The sequence below is a fragment of the Pogonomyrmex barbatus genome, unplaced genomic scaffold, assembly GCF_055798465.1.
Source record: "Pogonomyrmex barbatus isolate J1 unplaced genomic scaffold, ASM5579846v1 scaffold10, whole genome shotgun sequence".
Classification (NCBI taxonomy): domain Eukaryota; kingdom Metazoa; phylum Arthropoda; class Insecta; order Hymenoptera; family Formicidae; genus Pogonomyrmex; species Pogonomyrmex barbatus.
The window spans coordinates 4951258-4966180 of record NW_028297099.1 but is presented as its reverse complement, the minus strand read 5'-3'; the positions used below and the strand labels follow the sequence as shown (position 1 = coordinate 4966180).

The following is a 14923-nucleotide window of genomic DNA, read 5'->3' as shown; positions in this document are numbered from 1 at the left end:
TTTTTTAATAATAATATTTATTTAATTTTAATGAGGTAAATATATAAATTGATAAAATGTTAAATTAACATATTTAACATTTTGAAAGATATTTTATTAATGCTTAATATTTTTTAATTCATGTTTAAGAGACAATTGTATAAATATTATATTTTTTTATAAAATTTAAACGCGTTGAATATTTTAAAAGTATTAAAGGGATATTAAAAATGTTACGTTAAATTTTTTTATGCACTAGAAATTAAAAGTTATAGAATCATTAAAAATATTTCTACAGATATATGTAATATGCAATATACAATAATATCCTGCTATTCCTCATATTCGGACTATAGGAAATGTCAATAAACAATAAACAATATAAAATTAATAAGATCGAAAAATTTTTTATTACTGTTTTAATAGGAATATTTATTTTAATCTTTTATATTTGATTTTAAATTTATACAATAAAAAACAATATTGTCATAATGTAACTTTCTATCATAGGTTCAATGAACTATAGAAAATCAATAAAGGAAGTTCAATCAGTATCACGTAATTCCATTTATATAACTTTAAACAAGTAGTAGATTATAAAATAGACTCTATATAATCTACCGCGACGAAGGAAATGAAATGGAACTCCCCGCCATCTTTTATTTATATAAATATATACTTTTTCTTAGAGAATTTGATGGCTCACTGCACTAAAATCGCAATATAAATAACACCTTCTCATGAATCGCTACATCATGCAGCTTGCACTGCTAGAAAACACTTAGATCTATTAGTACTAGATTAATAGGAGAGTTTTAGAATACAAGACTAGAATACTTTGAGTTTTAGAATACAGTCGTTGTTATCATGTTTTCCTTATATCGTACATTGCCACTAATAACAATTTTTGTGGCAATTTATGTTGTTACAAATTGCGTGACGACCGCACGTGAAATTACCAGAGATCATTATGATGATCTTCAGATAGCCGCCAGTCATCATCATGAACATGGTGGTGGAGAAGAGCATCATTCCCATCATCATCATGAACATGGTGATCATGGTCATAAAGGCTACAAACATCACGATCATCACGGGAAGGGTGAAAAAGGACATCATCACAAAGAGCATCATCATGGACATCACGAGGAGCACGGAGGACACAAGAAGCATCATCATCATGATGATGGTCATCATCACGAACATCATCATGGCGAAAAAGGAGAGAAAGGTCATAAGTTTCATGAGAAGGGACACTATGGCAAAGGCCATAGCACCCATGGTCATCACGAAGTGAAGAAGCACGATGAATACAAGAAGGACAAAGAATTCTTTGATGAACATCACGATCATGGTCATCATGAGGAACATGGAGGCCATCATCATGAACATGGACACAAAAAAGGTGGCCACTTTAAGAAAGGGCATCATGATCATCATCATCATGAAGGCCACCATGGTAAGAAGGGTCATCATGAGAAGGGCCACCATCATCATGATCATAAGGGACACAAGGGTCACCACGATCATCATGAACACCATCATCATCACCATCATCATGGCAAGAAGGGCGGTCACGAAGATCATAAGGAATGGGGTTACAAAAAGGGACATTAAAATTTGTTGCTACTCAGGAGATACCACCAGCTGCTTTTAAATAGAATTCTGTTACTCGTTTTTACTCCTATTATTCATGCTTTTTTCTCATGTTATACAATAATTGTTAGTTATGCATATATTGTTGAAATAAAGTAACATATTTAACATGTTTTTTTATATTGCACGCCATTTGCTATGCATATTATCTATATAAATGGTTACAAAATTCTATCGTTTATACAAACGATTACAAAATTTTTGATTATTGTATAAAATTTAAAAGTTTTTTTTCTATAATCAACAATATTACTTTACAATAACGTGAAAGCATTCTCTGCATTAATTACAAACGTACATTTTCTTCACTTAAATCGACATGTATGCGTTATTGATCAGCAAATTACGAGTACCGTAAATTATCAGCATACTTGGAATCTTCGCTTTTAATAAAAATTCCTACGCTCCAGCTATTTATCATATTCCGATATTAATAAACAGCATTAAATCTTTCCTTGGTTATAATACATTATCAGGCAGCGGTAAATAAAGCATATTCCCGCGGTATTACGTATTAATATTTAGTTCAGCGAACTCTTTCAGGAGTATATTATAAGCCATCTCGAATATTAAGTGTCTTACAAATATAAATTAATTGAAGAGAAATATTGCAATTGTCATACTAAATTGTCATATTAAAATATTGCAAAATTATATACGATATATAAAAAGATATTTTCTAGTTTCCAATTAACACTCATCGTTCATTAACGTACGCATTCTCAATCTGTTTTAAAAGATAATGGGCTATGATATGGGCTATGATCACTTTGTGCCGTTGTGTTTGCGTCGTTCATTGTAAAAATAGGCGGGACGAAAACGCATGGGGCCTACTATCGTATTCATTGCGTCGCGGATTTGATTAACGATCCCACCCCGTAGCAAATAAGATCGTTATTTCCATGGCGTCCGTCCGAATTGAATTCCGGCACCCCGGACACGGATTAACGGGGCTTTATGCACTTCTTTACTACCATATACGATGTAGCGGGTGTTCAAAGTCGTCCATTCTCCGCCGGAGATTGCATGCGCGCGGCAACGAACCTACTTGAAATGTTCCGCCGTGTGACAACTCCGGCGGCCGTCGAAAGAACCCGCCATTGTTTCGGTTTGTAATGCGTGCACGTGTAGGTGGTTTAATTAATGTAATTGAAGTGGCTCCGGTGTAGGGGGAAAAAAAGGTAAAGCACGAAATGCGCGTAAGCGTGAAGAAGTACGCAGCATCGTTGTGTTTTGCGACTCTGTGCCTTTTCAGGAAGTCAGAATAATCCATTAGAATATGCCATTTGACCAAATTAATGAAGACTCAAGAACATTTAACATTTGCATTGCATTCCTGCAATCTTTACTAGATTAGAAAAACAGTTTTTTTGTTGCGAACAAAAAAACAAAATTAGATAGAGTCTTATACTGCATTTTTTAAATTAATTTTATATTAAATGGAACATAATAAAGATAAGCTATTTCTTACGGATAAACAGAGGACAAGAGTTGTTTAACGAGATGTTGCCGAAAACTAGTTAAACAAGCTCTATCTTGAACTCTTGGGCTATCTTTGATAAAATTTTCACAAAGTCGAAGTAACCCTTTGAATAATAAATAATCTGCCCGCTACAGTCGTATAATGAAAATTGCATCGTGAGGCCGGGCAAGAAATCCTTTGATGACGTGAGCTACTAGATTAAATATTCGGATTAAGCTTATCTTGTTGGCGTATTCATTGTATCATAGTAAAAACCAATGTAATCAAATATGTTCATAATAAAAGCTTTACACGCCATTAGCCGCATATGCGTAACCGTATAATCTTATAATTTATGTGGAATAATAAATAGAAACAGAGAAAAACAAATTGTAAAGTTTTGTTTGCATTTATTTCATTTTAATCAATTTCTTTGTTTATTTCATTAAGAATATTTTTTTTTAATATTATTTGCGTATAATTGTGAAAATTTTTGTTGCTTATAAACCATTGTTAGACAAAATGATAAATTTAAATAAAATTTTTTTAATTTATTGATTAATTAATGAATTAATGAACATTAGTTATTTGCATTGCGAAAAGCAGTAATGATTTAAGCGGACATATTTTCGATTGGTTATATTATTCTATTACGGCAGTATAAAAACAGAAAGATAAGAGAGAAATTAAGAGAGAGAGGATGCATTTAACTAGATAAATATATAAAGCTAAATATCGATTAACCTCAATTACATTTAGATAAATATATAAATATTTAAAAAAATAGATAAAAAATATATTTAACCATAAGAAACGAATAATATCGCCATTTTCGATTAAGGCTGAATTTTAGTGTCTTTCACTTTTTGAATTCATATAATAAATTCAATAGTATTTACTTTTGCTACCAATAACATGCAATTATTTTTAATGGATTTGCGATATAACTGACTAAAGCGAGAATATATACCTCGTAATAAATGATTGATAATTAATTTGATAACATTAATTAAATAAATCTAAAAAAATTATTTATATAAAAATAACATTAATATCTTTTTTATAAAATAAATAACTTTAAAGACGTTTTAATTTAATTTAAAAAAAATTAAAGGTGTGAAAAAAACAACTAAGTTATTCTCAAACGTTATATAATATAAAATTCGGATAGTATAGTCCGACTATTTTTTAAACATGATGTAATATTGATCGTGTTATAAAACTATATTTCCAGTTTGATATTTTACAATGGATAACAGAGTATTACGTTGCACGCTATTACAAGAGAGATAACGCTGTAACATGTAGGCATATGCGGTATTTACCTACAAATTTAACGGTGTCAACTCGCAACGCGCGTTCCCGCGGCACATTAATATCCGGTAATCAATTCAATCAGCTGGCCAATCGATTAACCTCAATTATTGGTGCATTAATGATCTGTGCTATATGTGACATTAAAATTCATATTGCGAAATTGCTAGTATATTACTCTTGCCTGACAATAGAGATGCGGTACTGAAAAAAATTTGTTTTCATTGTATGAAAAATCAATTCACGCTCGTTTAAATCAATGAAACTTCTGCTTTATATTTTAGAAAAAATACTATTGATATTAAGTACATTATTTGCAAAATAAATATATAGTTTAATCAATTCAATTTTTTAGTTGATTTAGCAATAATGACATGTAATATGTAATATGTAATGAACATGTCTTCTTGATTTTTTTATTTAAAGTAACTTATTATAATGAGGGAGATCGGATAATTTGAGAACAATGACATGCTCGTTTTAGCACAATTGTTATCTCTGTCAATAACTGAAGGCACAAGGCGAGAAGAAATGGCAAAATTACTTTAGTTTGCCAATGGGAACTGGTAAAGAGCCGCCGAGAAAAACGATGGCAATAAATCGCGAGGAATCGATAAGGCGTAATATCACGTTGCCGTCTTGACTGTAATGTAGCTGCTGGGACAAATATGAGCTAGGGAGAGAAACTTATTTGTCCCATTAAGACTTGAAGGAGAAAGAAAAGCCAACGATCCGCAACCAAACAATTTCTTTGCGCGTATTAGCATTCGCACGTTTACTTTATATAAAGAATGGTACAAAATACAGAACCACGTGACATCGTCGCGTGACTGTGTCCGAAGCAGGTACATAAGCCGTAACTGTAGAACGCATAATCGCTTTTTGATACGTAATTCTTGAACGTACAACCCTAATGCCCTTTCTTATAGCCGTACTTCTTTCCAGAATGGTGATCGCCTTTCTTGCCGTATTCATCGTGATGGGAATGATGCTCCTCGTGACCGTGCTTTCCATGGTGACCCTTGTGTTCCTCGTCGTGATGACCTTTGTCATGATGGCCCTTCTTACCATGGTGATCTTCGTGATAACCAGAATGATGATGGCCGCCCTTCTTGTGATGACCTTCCTTCTTCTCGTGATGACCATGGAAGTCACCATGTTTCTCATGGTGCCCACCCTTATGATAATCATCGTAAAACTTATGTTCTTTATGGTACTCATCTTTATGGAATTTATTGTGATAACCTTTGGTCTTATGACCCTTTTTGTGGCCTTTCTTTTCACCAAATTTTCCACCTTTGTGACCTTTCTCGTCCTCATGATGCTCGCCGTACTTTTCGTACTCGTCATGGTGACCCTTCTTCTTGCCTCCATGTTCCTCATGATGACCGGAGTGATGTTCCTTATCATGCTTACCACTGTCACCTTTGTCATGATGATGATGACTCTTGTATCCTTTCTCGCCTTTTCCGCCGTGTTCTTCGTGATGATGAGATTCATGTTTGTGACCACCACCAGACTCGTGATGATGATCCTTATGTTTGGTCGCTGCCGTCTCAAGATCAATTTCGCCTGTCTCTGTAATCGATGACGATACCGCAGTAGGCTCTAAATGATCTACATGATGGTCATCGTTCTTTCCTTGTACATCACGCCGGCTGATGCGCGATTCCGCACTGGCTAGATCTCGGGCGTGACACGTCGTGTGCAATGTGAACGAACATATTGCAATGAATGGTAGAAATAACATCGTACCTCGCACCATCTCGATCGCACACGGTTTCGATCGGACTGATGACTGATGTTACAACGGTTGACACTTAAATATCGATGGTCCAGCTACTTCCGTCATGGCACGGCCGTCTGTTTCCGCCGAGTCCACTTTCATCCGCACGACCGCAAGTATTCCTAAATTTCATTCCAATCTCTGTTGGTACCGACGCAGTGGGGAGGCACACGGTTTTACACTTTCTCGCATCGCTGCACGCGATTATTCTGCTAAAATATTCCGTCGCGCTGTCTATCTCGCAGCGTTCAATCGGGTGTTAAAATATTACTCATCGAGTCCGCCCTCATTGCGATTTCTTGCTTGCAAAGTGACATAACAAATTGATTCGTTAATGTACTCCCGAATAATATTTATATCTAAAATTATGTGCTTTCAACGAACGCTCCAGAAAATAATGTAAATTTTATATTGAATTAATCATATCTCGATACACTACGTGAACGCAATATCTCCATAAAAAGTTGTATCCGGCATCAGGAAGAACTTTCCATTATCACTTTTTCCGCGATCATCGGTCTACAGGAACAATACCACAGAAATTTTTAGACCGCAACAAAATCGCATTATTGTTTTCGTATCGATTTGTTCCTTTTTCCATTTATAATTAACATTTATACACACCTTGACGTGATTAATTGGAATATAATAATTGTATTTATACTTTTACTTGTTTTTTTAAAAAAAGAATTTATTTTATATTTTATTTCGGGATTTGCTAAATAATCAAATATCGATGATGATATAAAATACGATTGACCGTTCTTTTTTTTACTTTTTTTCATCAATACCGATTAACTAATATATAAAACATGAAAATATATAAATGTGAAAACCCAGTTATAGCCATAGCCAAAATATCTATTTTGAATCAAAATGGCGTCCTGTTGTCCGACACATGCACGCGACCGATCAACACCTCGCGTAACGGCGTGACCTCAATCGATATTTGAAGTTAAGTACCCTACCAGATGCTCGCGCAATCATTTTAATTAACGTCATGACGTACAAATATAGGATATAGGATATGCATATGTCGCGCTGAATGCCCTAGAAGTGTTTTGTTATCACAGCACGCGCGTCATCGCGCTTGCTGGCTCATCGATAAACTGTCTAATTTTACCATTAATTCTATTACCTGCGACATAAATTCGCCTCTCGTAAACACAGTGCCATTTATAACGTCATAAGCCAAAAACAATTTATTGAGTTTTACAGACGTCGGCGACGCGTATATCACGCGCGGCGCTCGTTGCGCGGGTCGTTTCGCTAACTGTTGACCCATTTGTTCCGGTATCCCTGACGGTTTTATTAGATCATCTCGAAAAACCATCGAAAACCGAGAAAGTAATGGCCTCCGTGGTCTTAATCTTCCACCGATTCTGATGCCGATGGAAAGACGAAACTCAATATGTGACGCTATTCAATAAAATCACGAAGAAAATTTTTATAAGTGCTCTTTATCGAAATAAAAATTATAATCTTTAAATGTACAGATGATAATTCGATATCGACAACATTTTAACGTGTTGAATGTCAGAACCAAATAAAAAAGCGATAATGATGATCATATGCAATAATAAATAAATAAAGGAAGTAAAAAATAATGATATACAATGATTGTCGATATTGATTTCTATTGCAGATCTAAAGTATCGGCTCATTTTGCAGTCTGAAATACTGCTCGATAGATTCGGACTCTTTACGATCTTACTTGGCAACCACTTTCGATTGGAGATTGGCTTTCGCTGGTGTTGGCGCTGCATAATCAAGATAAAGATTGATTACTGCCTAGTTCCACGAAAATCCCTCAGACAGAGGGAAGACGAGGGATTCTGCCAAGTTCGATTTTGACTCGACGTCGTAACGGAGATTAGATTAGGTGGTATTCGTCGTAGATCTCGATTCAGATGGAAAGATTGCTTTGTAAGCAGATCTGAGGCGACATCGGCCCATTCGGATCGCTCGCTTCTTTGTTTGGTCAACGAGCTCGGTGAAAGTTCAATTAAAATCTAAAATATTATTGAAATCTTTATCTATGAGAAAATCATATGTAATTCATGACTCATCAAACATTTTACTCTCGCTCGGTTTGCGCCGTTCCCGAGAATAGTAATACCAGCCAACCATTAAGACTTGAAAAGTTCCCAGATATAGTTTTCATAATTAGAAATTTAAGCATACCATTAAATCTCGCGCTCATCTCGGCTATAATTCAACTAACTACTGATATTAGTTTTAATATTGCAAAAATAAAAGTAATGTTCCTGGTATAATATTTTAATTGTAAAAGTATAATAACAACGAAAAAAATGGCAAAAATATAAAAGAATTTTAAGAATTAAAGAATTCTTAAGAATTTCCTCGTTCGACATAATACTACTAAAATTGAAAAAAATTTTTTGGTCGATTTTATTAATAAAGAAGTAGCTAATACCGCAGACGTCGTCTATTTCGTGTCGCTAAGTTGTGAGGTGTGCAATCAGTTGATGGAACCCATTAGACCCCTTCCCTCTTCCCTCCTCCAATCCGAGGACCAAACTATCTCCTACATTCAAGTCTTACCTTCGCACCATCTTTTCTTCTTTCTTTCTTCCTTCCCGCTTTCTCTCAGTTCGTTCCCTGCGTCACTCCCATGGCGCATTCTCGCATGCTGAATAAAACCGTCGGGTTATACGCCAACGCGAACAAAAGGACCACGTGGCTGGCTTCTGGGCTGCTAATGAAATTGTTTTCTAATTTAAACCCGGAGGGACCACCCGACGTAGCTACTGTTCTACGGTCAAGAGCCTCATTCGAGCTACAAGCTTTTCCGACGATAGCCGCAAGAGAGCTGACAGTGATAGTCTCTAATTTGAGCTTCTCCTCGCCTTGCTCGTCTCTAAAACTCATTTATGCAAGCAAACAGTTGGTATTTTCAGCTGATCCGCTATTGCGATATTCTCTTTCTGATTGTACGTGATAATGGGAACGTATTGCAGCGAAATGTTTAAATAAAATGAACCAACAGTACGGTGCATACCATAATACATATTGATTAAATCATCAAATAATTTATTAATTATCCGCATATAGCACATTTTAAATATGGATTAAACCGATTATTTTCGCTCGATAACATATCTTTTCGTTTTAATTAATTTTAAGAGAAAAATATATACATATATTTCCTTAATTTCTAATTAAATAAACACAAAAGCACAGATGCAGCTGATAAAGCTGTAATTATAAAGTCAGCAAATTTAAATGTCCTTTTTTTTGTTAATGGTTAATTTAATACATTAGATTGCTCATAGATTCTAGAAAGTGGTTGAAGCGATAACAAACAAAATAATTCTTTGTCACGCGCAGCGTTTAACGATAATTATCTCGCACAATTAACAAACTGATTTTCCGCTCGGGGATGGGCAACCATCTGAAAAGTTTTCTCGTTATAAATAATTGCAAAATGCAAGCCACTGATGGATATTATGCACTTACACCTACGCCAGATCTAAAATAAATATATACAACGCGACATGGTTCTTGCGTGACGGATAGTAGTTTTTAACACTCACGTTTTTAACGTATTCGTCTTCTGTGTTAACCAGAATTATATTCTGTCGGCAATTAGCCGTGTCTATCGTATGCCAACTGAGTGGCAATATCTGCAATCTAGCAAGCCTTCGCCATTAAGCGCGTAATTAAACTGGATCTATAATCGGTGGCGGAATAGATTTGAAAACCTATTTGCATTTTGAACGAATTATACAATCGCGAAGCGAACGTAATTCAAAGCGTAGTTCTGATACAAAGACGGAAAGCAAATTATTGCTTCTGACCCTCGGGTGATGTTAAATTAGAAATTAGAACTATTCTTCGAAACAAACCAAACTACACTCGTACATTCATGGCCAAGAAATTAAACGACAATTTCATTAATAGCTAGTTTATGTAATAAATGTTGCTTGTAGAGTGTAATTTATTCGAATTAAATATTTGATTCTAGGTGAATGTTGTACGCAGATAAAATCTAAATCACGTTAACTTTTGAAAAATAAACGGCGTGTCGGCTACTGTGATATTAAGTTATAACTTTATTTCTCTTTTACGAGAAAGAAAAGTTCTCGTCTTTTTCTTCCATCATATTTCCATTCTTCGGTGTCTAATTAAATCAGTGACATTTATTCTTCGCAGAACAAGCGTACTCTCTTCGTTCGTATGCATCTTTAATTGCACATACACTGAGATGCGCTTTTGTTGAAGAAATGAACCACTTAATGTGGATTAACGTTTCACATATAATAACAGATGCGTATCCATTCATACCGTGAGAACGAACTATTTGCAACGCGAAATGTATCCCAAAATGGATTAGCTGTTGATAATCGATCATGCACGGACATTGCTAATGTAACAAGTTTTGCGGGCGGTAATTTCGAGCGTACGCTCGTACTTTCGCGATCGATCCAAGCGCGAAAGCGTAAAGGCAAATTTCATAACGGAAACCCTGTTATAATATTACTACAGCATTCGATTTGGCCGGCGGCGTATATCTCATTTTATATTATTTTAAAGCAACGCATTAATGCAAAGGATTTTCGCATCTTTTAATTAAAGTAATTGAAAGATCATTTGAGTAGAAATAATTACGCCACTTATGAATAAACACCGCTTATTACAATTATACAGATATCATGGAAAGATCAAAGTTAACAACCAAATTAACATACAATCGACAATGACACTTTATTAGCTATTAACCATAAATTATTATTACGATTGATCTATATTACAAATTTATCTGTGTAAAGGAAGTACTATCTGGTTGTAACGTAAAAGAAAATGTGTATGTGTGTTTGTATATATGTATATTATATAATATATACGCGCAAGCTATATATTGTTTTGTTTAAAATAATATTTATGTGCATATATGCACATACACATATACTGTTATTTTTCATGATTTATATTATATTTTATATACAAACAAAACACTAATTGCCATAATACTAATTTGCCATAATTACGGTTTAAATTTAAAAAGAAATGCTCCAATTTGGATAGACCATCAAAATGATTATAGTGATAAAATTAATAATGATCTCCCTCCCCTTCTTCCCCATCAGAACTGTAAGAACTATGCATTTCGTAAGATCCCTCATCACCATCTCCAGAAGAATATTTTTCGCTGTAAGATTCCGGTTCTTTCTCCGTATAATGGTTACCATAATGATCCCCATCATCGCTTCCGGTATAGTGTGAGTATTCGCTTGCTCCGTCATGATTTTCATCACCGGCGTAATCTGTGTCGATCATTGTACCTATAAAGTTTTTCATATTATATTAACTGCAATTTACAAAATTAATTATTTGTAATAATTATTTTAAATTTAAAAGAGTTATGTTATAGATTATCGTGATTTTTTACAATTTGATTCGTATATATCAGGGATAATTTTATTTTATTATTAAATTGATAAAAATAATAGTTGAATGGTATATATTTCTCGTAAGATAAGTAAAGCAAATAGCAATGTAAAATAGAATCTTTTATTGATTAGATTTCTCTTGTTTTCTTATCTAGGTCATCGTGATAATATCTGCTATTAATTGATAAATTACTTGATGATCCTTTACCTGCGCCTTCGTGGTCATCGTCTTTCTTCTCTTCGTTATGATGTTTCTCGCTGTTACCGTCACCATGGGCCTTGCCATAGGTGGTTTGCGTCTCAAATTCGTATTTGTCTCCACCTTGTTTGTGGAAGGTGTCGAGAGTCTTGTAGCCCTGATCACCTTTACCATAAGTTTCCTTCAAGTAACCCTTCTCACCCTCCGCATCACTCCCGTAGGTTCTATAGTAACCACCCTCGTCTGATTTGCCTAAAACCGCATTGTTGTCCGTCCTTGTTACGCTCAACAAGACATCTAACGCTTTGACGAAATTTAACACTTGATGATAAACATTAATCTAATATCTATAATCTAATATCTCACTGAGAGAGAGAGAGAGAGAGAGAGAGAGAGAGAGAGAGAGAGAGAGAGGGAGGGAGGGAAGGGAGAGAAAGGGAAAAAGTAAAAATATAAATTATATAATTCATTTTTTATATACAATATGTGTTGTTTAAAAATTGTTTAAAAATTTTTTTTATAATTATTAAAATCATAGACTAATATATGATGAATTATATCAGGATTGTTTACGACTTTCTAGACTATGATACTTTTGTATGCTATATTTTGTTAAATTTATTAGAATCACTAACTACAGAGGAACATACCAGATGCGTTTTTCATGAGTTTTTTATTGTCTTGTGACTTCGGCGTGTTACCAGCGCTCATTAGGTCTCTCATTTCCGCAGCAATTTTTAACGGCGCCGGTTGACGTACCTCGCGAATCAATGAGCCAACGGCGACGACATCGTCTTCGACAGTCTCGTAAGGAGCAGATCTAGCCAAGGAGTTGCAAACAAGCAGATGCAAAAGCAATGACACAAACAGTTTCCAATACATCTCGCAAGAGATTACTTTTAATCTCGTCGGTTTCAAAGATTCCTTGCCCGTTCAATCTATCTCGCTGAATCTTTTATATCACTCCCACCTTTTAGATAAAATCCTAACAGTAGCAGTAGACATTGCATGTATTCGTATCGATCTTGCAAGCCGTCACTGTGGCCAATCGCTTAAACGGGCAATTTGGCTTGCGCCTCGCTAATTTCGCAACATCATCCGCAGCGGTCGTCACCGAAGAAAAGAATTGTATTGTGCGAGCTCAAGATTTTTAGATCGATTATCGATCCAATCCTTCTATCGATCTAAGAAATTAGAAAGAAGCGGTGATTATATCACTCACCGTCGATTTATGTAAAGGTATATTTTCGTCATCGAGGAAGTCACGTTTTCGGGTTTCATCAACCGAGTTCATCAACGATGGCGTGGAATTGATCTATTGCGCTTCGCCGTTAAGTCAAAGTATTGGACAGCGCGATGTTATCTATACCGTGTGTATCGCATGAGTGATTTCGCGCTTTCCACAATCGCGAGCGTAAAAACTGTCTGGAATCAAGTTGCCGATAGCTGATAGAATTGTCTGACATAACAGAGTCTAGTACGTTGCCCTCTTAAAACATTATTCTGTTTGTGCTGCACTGTAAAGTTTTATTTAGAACTGAAAAATTAAGTTCTCTTTCTTCCTCTCCCTTTTCTCTCTCGGTATTTTATCGATAGAAAATATTTCTAGAATACTATGTATTAGTGTATTCGATTGTGTTCGATATACAAATATAAAGATTAGAATTCAGCCCCATGCTTCAAATTAATTTCAACGAATGAAATACTTTTGAAAAAAAAGGCATGATAAAGACTGCTGTAAACCATCATATTGAATTCACTTTGATATAGGATCTGTAAAGGATTAAATTCAGCTGTATTTAATATCGAGAATATGATGGGAAAACGCATTTGCGTTTTATTGGTTTTAACTTTGTGCATGTATTTCTGTGTTTTGATCCATACTAATATTTAACATAACGACATGAAATGTAATATGGGAGAAGCAATTAGTTCGGAATCGTTATCGCCAAGCGATGTTATATATTAATGACCTAGTGAGATCTCCAGTAATAATTATTATTCGTACTGGACGGTTTAGTATTGGATAAAATAAAAGCATTACGTGTATATGAGATCTGTCGTCGCCACGATCGGTATTCATTGCGAGATGAGAACGTTCGCTTTTAAAACCGTAACAAGAAAAAAACTGTGTTTTAATCGTGTTTTAGTTTTTATGTTTAACTCTACGTTTAACTTGCAATGCTCTGTGTACGCATGAATGCGTATACTTAAATAATTCAGGATTGGTCGAAAGCATCGAGGAGACGTTGAATAACATTTTTGCGACATATTATTTCACGATCGTTACATGACTGTTCCACTTTAATGATTATTAGAAGTTTCCAATAGAAAGAAAGATAAAGTTTTTGTCAGGAGAAATCAACACAAAATGGAAATGTATTTTGCTTACGTCAATTTGAGATATCTTCAGGCTTGTAATAATATTTCATAACACATTAATCCATAAATTGTGCTTTTTGATAATAAGTTGAACACTTCTTTTTTTGCGAAATATTGCACTTAATAGATTTTAGATTAATTTTTTAATAATTTATTTGAAAGAAGATAATTTATTAAAATTATTTTTTAACAAGGAAATTATTTGTTTCAGTTATTTAATTTTAAAAATTGTAAGATATAGATTATGAGTTTATTAATAATAAATTTCTAAATTTCTATGTAAACTGTTTTTGCTGTTTGCTGTTTTTTAATCTACTGTAATGAGAAAAAAATTTTAATTATTTTATTATTAAAAATTTTAAATGTATTATAACTTAATATATTAAATATTATTATATTTAATATTTACGTTAATTATACGTTTTTCTTATTTCTAAAAATTCTATTTTGAAGTGCATTTTTGAAGAGTTTAAGTGCATTATTAATAATAATGGCATAATAAAAATTAGACTGAATTATTAATATATTGCATCATTGTCTATATGTCAATGAAAATGGAGACCCAAGAACCGATTATTAATGTCAGCTGCTGTCAACGCAAGAAGCTACTAAATCTCAAACTTCATTCGCATTCGTTCACTTGGCGAGAGGCGCAGAAGACGTTAGGATGATCGTCACTTAAAACCATGCGACCCGTGTCGACGACGTTAAGCGTCTTAGATAGTTGCTGC

At 34.3% G+C, this 14923-nt stretch overlaps 3 protein-coding genes across 3 annotated transcripts; 1 reads left to right on the top strand and 2 right to left on the bottom strand.

The window, feature by feature from the left end:
• Window positions 1-711: 711 nt before the first annotated feature.
• Window positions 712-2269, top strand: LOC105432597 (uncharacterized). The gene has a single exon (XM_011647471.3). It carries the CDS (start codon window positions 847-849, stop codon window positions 1594-1596), a length of 750 nt encoding a protein of 249 aa, XP_011645773.2. The 5' UTR covers window positions 712-846; the 3' UTR covers window positions 1597-2269.
• Window positions 2270-5157: 2888 nt separating this feature from the next.
• LOC105432598 (uncharacterized) lies at window positions 5158-6291 on the bottom strand. The gene has a single exon (XM_011647473.3). The coding sequence runs from the start codon at window positions 6174-6176 to the stop codon at window positions 5322-5324; it is 855 nt and encodes a 284-aa protein (XP_011645775.1). The 5' UTR covers window positions 6177-6291; the 3' UTR covers window positions 5158-5321.
• Window positions 6292-10900: 4609 nt separating this feature from the next.
• On the bottom strand, window positions 10901-13117 carry LOC105432640 (uncharacterized). The gene is made up of 3 exons (XM_089085558.1): window positions 12461-13117; window positions 11820-12062; window positions 10901-11503 (listed from the first exon to the last, which is right to left on the bottom strand). The coding sequence occupies exons 1-3, from the start codon at window positions 12690-12692 to the stop codon at window positions 11274-11276; spliced, it is 705 nt and encodes a 234-aa protein (XP_088941684.1). The 5' UTR covers window positions 12693-13117; the 3' UTR covers window positions 10901-11273.
• Between the last annotated feature and the right edge of the window lie 1806 nt (window positions 13118-14923).

Coding starts and splice junctions, on each gene's coding strand:
- LOC105432597 (XM_011647471.3), top strand. CDS start 847: ATGTTTTCCTTATATCGTACATTGCCACTAATAACAATTTTTGTGGCA.
- LOC105432598 (XM_011647473.3), bottom strand. CDS start 6,176: ATGGTGCGAGGTACGATGTTATTTCTACCATTCATTGCAATATGTTCG.
- LOC105432640 (XM_089085558.1), bottom strand. CDS start 12,692: ATGTATTGGAAACTGTTTGTGTCATTGCTTTTGCATCTGCTTGTTTGC. Junction 12,063..12,460: donor ACTCATGAAAAACGCATCTG/GTATGTTCCTCT, acceptor ATGCGGTTTTAG/GCAAATCAGACGAGGGTGGT. Junction 11,504..11,819: donor CGATGACCACGAAGGCGCAG/GTAAAGGATCAT, acceptor AAAACTTTATAG/GTACAATGATCGACACAGAT.